At 42.8% G+C, this 10,647-nt stretch overlaps 1 protein-coding gene across 1 annotated transcript; it reads right to left on the reverse strand.

Annotated features, from left to right (window-relative positions):
- Window positions 1-378: 378 nt before the first annotated feature.
- On the reverse strand, window positions 379-6,892 carry cited4a (Cbp/p300-interacting transactivator, with Glu/Asp-rich carboxy-terminal domain, 4a). Its single transcript, XM_061058832.1, has 2 exons — window positions 6,699-6,892; window positions 379-3,779 (listed from the first exon to the last, which is right to left on the reverse strand). Exon 2 carries the CDS (start codon window positions 3,762-3,764, stop codon window positions 3,045-3,047), a length of 720 nt encoding a protein of 239 aa, XP_060914815.1. The 5' UTR covers window positions 3,765-3,779; window positions 6,699-6,892; the 3' UTR covers window positions 379-3,044.
- Between the last annotated feature and the right edge of the window lie 3,755 nt (window positions 6,893-10,647).

Genomic DNA, 10,647 nt, shown 5'->3' on the forward strand with positions numbered 1-10,647 from the left:
ACCAGCACAAATCAGCACATCATCCAGTTGTTTACGCTCTCCTGTTGTTGCTGTGCAGGTTGTTTTCTCTTTCAATTGTAACATTTCTAAATTATGTAACACCACATACTTAAGAAGACAATGTCGGTGGTTACATCTCTGTGCTGACAGAGTGCTGACTCATCACTGTTTAGGATATGTTGTTTGTACTTGTGCTCTTGTGTTTGCTCATCACTTCTAGTGGGTGGATCAGTTTCTAAAACCGACGAGAATAAAAGGAATCAACAGCATGCGAGAGCCGTGGCTTCTACTGTTAACACAAGTAACAGCTCGGTACACAAAAACATCTCATTGTTGAATCATTCATTAAGGCAGATAAAGACATCACTACATAGAACATTTCTTTAAATAAATATTTTATTTGAAAATAAATACATTTTCTTAAAATAGAATCAATAACATTACAAAAGCTTTGAGGAAGTGGGGGAGGAGAAGACGTTGTGGGTGGGTGGGTGGGTGGTTGGGTGGGGGGGGGGGGGGGGGGGGGGGGGGGATTTCAGGGAGGGTTTACCCAAATGAATGATGTGTAATTTTGGAACAAGGAGTACAATCTCACATGTTTATCTACCATCTTAAGACAAGTTTCCCACAATGTGTTGTACTGTACATTCTCAGCTGCTCTGTGGGAAAAAGTGGCGGCGTCCCTCACGCTTGCTTTAACATGCAGTCTACTCGGTCTTAAAGCTTCAGGTCCTGCACGCAAACTCAAACTGTATCTACACACTTTGTTCAAAGTAAAAAAAAAAAATGTAGGATATATTCGTTTTTTTGTCCACACATCAAAAAAATCATCCACTGATTTACATTTTACATCTGACAGGTTTTTTTTTTTTTCTGAATGTACCTTAAATGTGTCTAGATCAACTTCACCTCTAGTCTACAGTACAAAGATACGATACACGAGAAGGCTGCGCTCGTTGATACAGCAGTGATCAGAGGCCGCTGTCTCGCTTAAAGGCCAGAAGGATTTCCACTTGAACTGTGAGGTGGTCGAGTTGCTCTGGCTGCAGTCTCTCCAGGCCGGAAAAAGTGAAACAGAGCGGGGTAACTATCAGACACTTTTCTGCCCTTTTTTGTACCGCAGCGTTTCAATGCCCGTTGTGCCGACTCTAGAGCTCGGGGATGGCAGATCTCCAGAGAGAGAGACAGGGACAGCAGCAGCAGCAGCAGCACAGTGGTATTGGAACAGATTAACACAGTGCACCAGCGCGAGCCCTGACCCCTCTGACAGCTCCACAAATAGCCTGATGAGAGCAGGAAGTTGTCCCTCAACCAGCCCGCTGCGGAGAAGCAGCAACCTTGACAAGAAAAAAAACCTAATTACCAACCGCGCGAAAAAACACGTCCGTTATATAATTATTGAGTCATTGGAGAATGTGCAAGCCGACCTCAATTAAGACAAGCGTGTGAGAACATGTAATTTGAATCTAATCAGTAGAAAAGCAGCAGAGTAAGCTAATCTATGGCAAAAAAACAAAAAAAAAAGACAACACGTTTGCACGCTTTGTGCTCTTTACTCACTCCTCCTGCTGAATGAAATCAATTCCACAGGTAGCGGCAGCTTTAAATAATGATTCAACTAAGTGCTGCCGGGGAGTGCTGTGTCCACACATTGTGTCCACACGTCCAAATCTCTCTCTCTCTCTCTCCCCACCTCTCTCTCTCCCTCAGTGCAGCCTCAAATCTCCCGCAGCACAGTGGAGCAATGGTTTAAGCCACTGGAAACACAAACTGAGGAAGTCCTTGTGACTCTGTGATTTAGGGTCTCATTGACATATGATGAGATCTCTAAGAGTGTTGAATTTTTAGCTTTAAGCCATATTTGGAATATTGTCATCATCTTTCTGCGGGCCTGCCTGATACTGGAATGAATTGGGCAAGGTTCATTTTGGTTATTCATTGTAAGAATTTCAGGATTCCTTTGATATCATATCACATACCCATATCCATATGGGTGTTGAATGCCTTGCAGCACCAACCACACACAGACATACACATATATCACCAGTTTTTCTGACACACATTTTTTTGTTTGTTTTACCAACCCTGACTTTAAAAAAAAAAAAATTCCCACCTCACATCTACACCTTCACCCTCTTTTTTGTTTGTTTGTCTGGCTTTGCAACAGGCCGCAATGTGCAGCTAAATGTCTGAGCAAAGGGATGTCAATGCCGTGTTCTACAGATAAATGCTTCGTTTTCGACAACACTCTAAGCAACGTGCTACTTTGCTAATGATCGAACCACAGTTAATTAGCAGGGAACTCGTGTGATGCATTTAATGATTGCAGATTTTATCCGAGTCAGGTAAATGACACTGAAAGCTACAGAATCGATGAAGCACATTTCCATCAAAACTCCATCTCTTCAGCCAGGAATCCTGCACAACTTCCCTCTCCTGCTCCTCAAGGAAATGTGTGATATTTTGTAGCAGTTTTTGAAGAGCCAGCCTTCAATCAGCACACAAAAAAATCTGTCTAAATCCCTTCATCCTTGTACGAACAAATTTCAAAGGACTACCTTTTATGAATTTGTAAAACGTCTGCTACTATTTGAAGGTGTCATCAGAGATAAAATACATTTAGAGATGCCATAGAATGTAGCAGACCCAGATGGAGAGTCTTTTCAGACGTTCCCTCGATGTTAAGTTTTCAATTTCCCCAAAGCCTTGGCACTGCAGGCACATGTGCTGAGGGCCAGATGGGTACAGACAGAGCCTGCTGCATCAGGCTGCCTCAATTTGGCCAAAGACGACAGATCTTACTGGCATCGCCTCAAACGAGAGAAACCTGGTGTCTTTGCAGCGTTTTCTCTTGATACAGTCCTCCCTCAGCTTGCAGTGTGAAGGTGTACTAAACACTGTCAAACACACAGACACAGAAACACCCAAAACAGAACAGAGAGATTGTCTCCTCTCGCTGTGCTACTGTGACCGCGCAGTCATTCTTTGGGGTGTCCAGTCCAGTCAAGTCCAAACAAAACCGAACCATCTTCAGTTTGCCTCGCTCAGCAGCTCACGGTGCTCGGCTGCTGTTTGCACACAAAGTCCGATATGAAGTCAAACTCATTCTGTCCCAGGAAGAGCTCAGGCAGCTCCTGAATGCGATCCAACCCAAGCTCCAGCACAAGCGACGTCAGAACCTCCTCATCGATGAGATCCATGTCCATGCCGCTGGGCCCCAAAGGGCCCCCGATGTGCTGCATGCCTGACAGCTGGGCCGGACCCATCCGGTACTGAGCACCGTTAGGCATGTGGTGGCCGTTAGCTGAGGCTAGAGGGTGTCCGTGGTACTGAGTGTTAAGTTTCTGCAGGTGCATGCTGGCCATGAGCTGCTGAGAGGTGAGGTTCCCGGGGAGGTACTGCTGTGGGTGACCCCCCTGCTGCTGCTGCTGCTGCTGCTGCTGCTGCACCTGCTGCTGCTGGGGGTGCATGTGATGATGCTGCTGGGGCGGACCCTGCCCGTTGTACATCATATTCCCAGACATCATCTGGTGGTGGTGGTTGGCCATGGGAGCTCCGTTCACAGGGCCCGCCATTCCCCCAGGTCCCACCATGCCCTGCCGCTGTCTCATGGCGGCCTCCATGTTGCTCTGAGGGTTCCTGCCGTAGTGCATCACCTGGCCGTTTGGCAGACTGCGCAGGCCGGGCTGCCCGCCGTGCTGAGGAGGTCCGTTCATGCCCATCCTGAAGCCGTGGGTCATGGGCATCATCATATGTTCAGCCATGGCTGCTCTGTCACCCTAAACATACAAATTAGGAGATTGGTTTAATATAACCCAGACTTTTCAAGCAAAGATGTCAAACACTTCAGTCCAGCTTCTAAAAATGTAAGAATTAATATAGTTAATGAAGAGTCTTTGGATTATAGATGTTTTTGTTTGCTGTTTGCCTGCATGTTAAATTGGATGTGTTTTGTGCCTCTGGATTGGAGTGTCTAATGTTTGAAAGAATAACAGTTAAGAATGTGTTTATTGACATGGGGCCCAAAATAAAACATTTTTTTCCGAGCTCAGAGACGTTTACTTTCCTCACTTTCTTTGCAGTATGCAGCTAGCCTTAAACTTGATTAAAACGGTTGATCACACTGTGTAGCAGTTGCTTGACTGTCACTGTTGTCCGTATGTCCAAGAACAAACCGGATGCAAGGACAAGACGTTCCCACCAATTACAGATTGGCCTTACAACTTTCAATGAAGTTACCGCTCTGCCTTTTTCTGTTCACTGTTTCTCAAAAACATCATCCTGATCTCTGCAAACAGCTAATGAGTTAGCTTTAGCTACCAGCAGGTAGCCACAGACTTCTCTTTTCACTACCAAAATAAGCCACAGCAAGCTACCTAAAAGAAAGCTAATCTAACTAGAAGCTCTGTTGAAGACATTTTGCAACTTGTAAGCATTTTAATTAAATTCAATGATGTCATCAGGCCAGTCTCAGAGACTTGTTTTTTCAGATTAAAAAAATGTACACAACTTTCTAATTAAAAGGCAAAGCTGTTGAGTTTTAAGATGTGAGACTAAGGTAAACAAGAAGGGGTCTTCAGCGCATCGACCTCTATCTTTAATCAGTGTAGGAATAATGTAGCTGGAGACTCAGTGCTGCATGCACATCCCCCGACTTCACAGCACAGATGTTTGACAGCAGCTGCAATTTGTCCACTTTACTGAGCTTCATGCTAGTTTGAAACTAGCTTCAACAGCCTGTTAGCCTCCAAATAAAACTACTCCAGCCTCACTCAGTACGTTTACATGATGCTAAAACGAAGTTGATTGACTGTGTAAGTCTGACTTAAAATGCATTTTTATTTTAAATGTATGTAAACATATTAGTTGGACTGAAATCTTACTAAGTTGAACTCTTTACAGTCAGACTAACACACCTAGATAATACTGCCGGGCGTCCATTTACTCTTGTCTTCCATGTTTGACTGATCAGCATATGATTAGTTTGCTGCTTGCTAACTTGTTTGTAGATTGTTTGGTACGTGCTGTAATAGATAAATGTGAAAATAGGTCCAAAAGTAACTAGCTGAAAGGGCGCTTACATCGTAGTCAGACATGCTTCCATCAGTAAATCAATTCTACCCTGGTGCTTGTATACTAGGACATGGAAAGTAGTCAAATGTAATGACTTAACTGAGTAATAAACATCTCTCAATTGAACTGTGCATGTAATCATACTGAATGTCTATAGGCATATTATGCACAGCGTTTACATGTTGCAGTCATTTTGGTCAAATAAACTGATGCTGAACAGTTTTTTTTTGGCTCTAAATCCCACATGATCTGTTCAGTTCAGTTGTTTAAAAAACACAAAGATGCCAGAAATGATCCAAAACCCGCAAAGAAACTTCACTGCCAACTAGTGTTTAGGCGGAGTCATTTCCCATTATGAAAAAATTACACACACAGCCACAAACAGGAATAATGCTCACGGGTTGGTGGTACGATGTGGCCCTGTGTAGATTCAACATAAAAGTATGAATCCAAATGAATAAAAGAAACACTATCCAGTTGCAAAATGGGAAATGTAGGATTGTGCCTTTCTTGATTTTTAACCAGTAAAATGAAGATGCGATACAATCCCTGCTGCCACAATGTCAACATTTATTCTTCAATCTATTGTGAGTCAAATGTCTTTTTGGAAGAGCAATACTAAACTGCTGGACAACCTCTTTAAAGGAATCACATTTTTTTAATTCTCTTGGTTGAAACTATTCTCCCTCACTCCACGCCACAGTTTCTCTCTCTTAATTTCTTAACATTAGATGTGTCCTCATAAAAACCCTTCTCAAAACTCCACAATTGCACCATTAGTGAGTTACCGCTGAACATCACACTGACGAGGGAGGGCAGCAATACCCTCCTCGCCTTGCAGCCAAAAAGGACGCAGAGGAATGCTTCCTTTCAGACCACACAACAACCCCCCCCCCTCCTTTAAAACACAGTCATTACAACAGATCTCCAATTAAGATTAACCTACACATGACAAACAGAAGCCTGTCCATGCTCGAACTGTAATTTGCCGTCAACGTGACCGGCTCCTAAAAATTTATGACATTATTTTACAACCTGCACTCTAAATGGGATGATCATAGTGTCACATCCAGAGAGATGTAGGCTATATAATGTAATGACTGGCTGCGTCTGTCTGTGAGAAACACAAGACATTTCAGCCTTTAAATCCTTTTATTATAAAACATCTCTGGTGTGTGTTGGTGCCCCCCGGCTGCTTGTAGCCATTCAACCCATATAGAGCTGATAAAACGAGACACTTTCCTCAATAGCCTTAATCCTCCTTAGTATATTCTGCTCTTGTGTTACCTAATTATACCCTCCTCTATCTGTGGAGCGTCTCTGCAGATCTGGATTACCATTCAAGTTTAAATGCCTCTTTGCAAATAGATAGTCTGAACGGGGATCATAATTGATGGTGTTATTAAGCATGAAACCTCTGTGTCTATTCGGGCTATTTGAGATCAAAACCCCGCAACAAATAGCGCGTAATAGCGCGATGCAAGTTAACAAAGTAGGATAAAAAAAAAGGCGAAGCAGCTTGTTCAACATATTAATGCTGTAGAAGAATACAATAGTCAGCAGTACAGAGGGGAAAGTGCTGCCTTTTTCTACCTGTTCAAGGAGTAACAGAAGGCGACACCTACCCCGATGTCTGAATGTGCGGTGAATCCGTGCGGAGAAGTTGGATCAGTGCCCCGGTTGTTCTCCAGCTGATGCTCCGGCTACATGCAGCCCCTGCGGCGGATTCAAACTCTGCGTCGTCTCGGTAGTCAGAGGAGTTTGCTTTCTGGGTCAACTCAGGGATTATATGCATCTATAAAGCACAGAGAGGGAGAGGGAGAGAGAGAGAGATAGGGAGCGAGGAGGAGCTATCGTCCTCTCCGTCTCCTTTGTTGCCATTGGTCCTCCCCCCCCCCCCCTTAATCACTGAGCAAAGAAACATTCACTAACTACCTCCTCCACTGATCCAGCGGAGCAGTAGAGCGCCGCGCTGCCGAACACCGTGCCGCGCTGCTCTGTCTCCTGGAGAGATCTCACTGCCTGCCTGCCTTCATTACCCTCCGCTGTAATCCGTAATGATCCTCACTCTCTTAACTGAAAGCTTTCTGTTTAAAGAGCAGTGGGGAGGGATCCTTCAGGCTGCAGGCTACACTGAACCACTGCATGTGCAGCTACAGAAACAAAAGCGTTTAAATCTGACAAAACATCTATGATGCATCTTTTATAGTGTCACAACCTGACACAATCAGAGTTTTAAGTATCACATACATATGGATATGCAATTTTCATGTGTTAAATATCTAAACATTATTTGCCCGTTTACCAAAACGTGAATTAATGATCAAGCGAACCTTGTCGTATAACTACCGTAAAACTTCTAATAAAAGCACATCCCAGGGGGGGGTCCCAGTCCCTTTTACTTTTGCCTGGTGATACCTGGACGTAAGCAGGAAGTAATTAGGGGGACAAGAAGTTTGGCAGGTTCTCAAGGATGGGCTGTCTTACAAATCAAGATCAAATTAATACTTTCTAATTCAATTTTTTAAAATATATCCCAATTGTGTACACATTAAATATTATTTCTTGTGTGAATGTTAAATTGTATAGTCTTTGCCATCTTTCCTGTGCAAGAGTTTGGTTAGAAAATACTTAAAGGCCTGTGTGGTATATTGACCCCTGACCCACATAATGGCAGGGTATCTTCTTAGACTTAAGTAAATAAAAGCCTGGGCTATTAATTCAAGTTTTACGGTACATACACTTATATGCAAAGAGATTCAACTAAGAGTGTTGTGACAAATGTATCAAGGAAGGGGGAAATTATTTTTGCATTTTACAGAATGAGCAAAAGTTGTCCTTTGATTGAAAAGAAATGCTCCTCCTCCTTAGAGGTTTGATTTATTTTATAACTTATACTAGGCCTGCACAATATGAGAAAAAAGTGCTGTATGTGACAACAATGTTCAATATTGTGAGGACGATATAACGAGCGATGAATAGACAACAAATAAAGAGTGCATATTAGCTACAGCTCATATGTCTATCTGTTCTACTTCATGTTTTCTAAAATACCTGTTTTGCAACATGTCCCTCCTGATTATGAAATAAACACAGAAATGATTTTTTTCCCCTCCTCTCAGTGGCACTCCTCTATCTCGTCTCTGCAGATCTGGATTAGCATTCAGTTTAAATGCCACTTTGCAAATAGAAATTAAAATATTCACACTTAATTTATTTGCAGAATATTCACTGTCGTAAAATTTAATTGAGTTTTTCTCGACTCATATCAAATCTTTGAAGAGACTGAAGTCTTGCGTCCCTTCACATCAAAAGACTTTCAGCCACAGACTGTAATACTATGAAAAGATGAGCGTGCAGCATGCACTTTTAAAAAGTCAATAAATAGATTCCTTTCCATCATTCTTCTGGGGGGAAATTAACGATAAGAAAAGTGAACAATGGAGTAAAAGCAGAAGCAGCTTCTGGCCACAGGCGCTTGCAGTGACTTGAGTTATCTGCTGGGATTGAGGCTACAACATTAGCTATAGGTATCATGATCAAAAATGTGTTTCATGCTGGTGATCAATAAAGCATCACCCTGCCTCCATATCTTCTACATGCTGGCAAGTCCCTTCCAAGGCATCTCCTTACTTCTTATTTCCCACCTTTACATGTTGACTATAACTCACCACTAGTGCACCAACACAGAGTTCTACTACCAAGCAAGCATCAAAGTATCGCGTCCCATTGAGTCATATCTATAGCATACCTGTCTGTCAGGAGGTGTCCCTCCTCTATTGTTGTTCATTGAGTTTTTCCAAATGTAGGCTCTACGAAGAGAGGGTTTCATATGCTGTACAGGTTTTAAAGCCCTTTGAGCCGAATTAGCTTTTTGTGATGTTGAAGTCAAAACCGAGGATAAGAAGACAACTATAGTTATATTTCAGTATGCACAAGTTCAGATGTGTTTATCAACATTAAATATTTCATGAACCTTAAAGCTAAGCTACCTTTATTTTGGCCAATATGGCTTGGTAACATTTTTCAGTGGAATATATTTGTTCCACTGATTAATTCTGTCTCTATGTGACCGGGATCTGTTTCGCATTAAACCAAAATGACTGACTAAAAAGGGCTAAAAACCCAAACTGAGTTGAGAAAAAAATTGCATTAATTGGTATTTTTTTTAATGTGGAGAGGTTCAAGAAGCAAGCCATGATGTTAAAAGGATGTGCCAAGATGGCAGACGAGCACCAGAGTCTGAGGTTGTGCTAGCTGTCATTCACATAAAGAAGCAGCTTCATTGCGTGCACAAAGATTGCACCGGTTGTGCGCCGGTCGCAGGAGTACAAAAGGGTCGGTCTGGTAAAGTAGAATAAACTGAGTGGCCGTTTTTGATTAAAAAAAATGTGTTGATTTAATGGTCACCAGAGATTTAAAAAAAAAAAAAAAAAAGGTTTATAATTTTGATCCTATTTGCATTGTTAAAAACTGAGATATGATCCTGCCTCTCGTTAAAGGCAAACTGAGCCATGTGCTACAGTCTATGGCTAAAACCTTGACAAATTGTTATTTGCAGCATGCTGGAAATCAAACCACCTTCATACACCTCCAGAGCATGCACGCACCAGCCAGTCCTTTTGTTTTGTCCTCCCTCCCTGTGTGGAGAAAGTCAGCCCCTTCAGCAAGAGCTTGGTATGTATTCATGTTGACACACACACACACACACACACACACACACACACACACACACACACACACACACACACACACACACACACACACACACACACACACACACACATACACACACCCTCTGCTGCAGAGGAATGTGTCCTATTTTGGGGCCCCTGAAGTCAGCCAGACTCCCAGCCTCTTTCTAATGCTCCATTCACTTGACCATTGTGGTACTTGTCCCTCTCCTTTGGGAGGACGCTGTGTGTTTTGATCTGCAGCCACAGCCTCCTCCATTTATTTACAAGGAGCAGTTGTTCTCCGCAGTGATGGGTACATTGTTGGAGTCAGGCCGATGTTCTTATTCTGCCAAATTCAGCTGGAATTTAAAGCAAGGGTTTTTTTCAAGAGACAACATTTAAATTCAGCCTCTCAAGTATTGTCCTTTCTCAACTAAATCCCCAGTTATTTCACAACAACCCTCACTTCCAGCTTGATAACTGCTGACATAAGCACAAACACAATTGAGGCGATAGCAAAAATGTAAAAGGAGCTTGTTCATTTGTGTTGACATTTTCATCAGTACCATTGAAAGATTTAGCGTTCAACATCCGCTGATCCGCTCTCTGATATATGAGCCTAGTTCATGTTCTGTGTTGCTTTTCTAACATATTTGATATCTTGCCAACAGCAACATCTGACCACACAACCACATTGCGGCCACCACCACTTTTCTGGCCAGACAGTGCTAACCTTTTCCGAGTCCACCAAGCAGGCAGTGCTGCTGGACCTGACAGACCCAAGGGAAGATCTCTGGGACGAGGCCTTTGAAACTTAGCGCTACACGTATGCAGGGTTGGTTAGTTACTGCAAGCGGGTTGGGTGTAGAGCAACTGTCTCCCAGGGGAAGTTTGTTGC

This window comes from Labrus mixtus, chromosome 16 (assembly GCF_963584025.1).
Source record: "Labrus mixtus chromosome 16, fLabMix1.1, whole genome shotgun sequence".
In the NCBI taxonomy this organism is placed as follows: Eukaryota; Metazoa; Chordata; class Actinopteri; order Labriformes; family Labridae; genus Labrus; species Labrus mixtus.

Bases quoted from the DNA above. Each gene is read 5' to 3' on its own strand.
- cited4a (XM_061058832.1), bottom strand. From the start codon at position 3,764: ATGGCTGAACATATGATGATGCCCATGACCCACGGCTTCAGGATGGGC.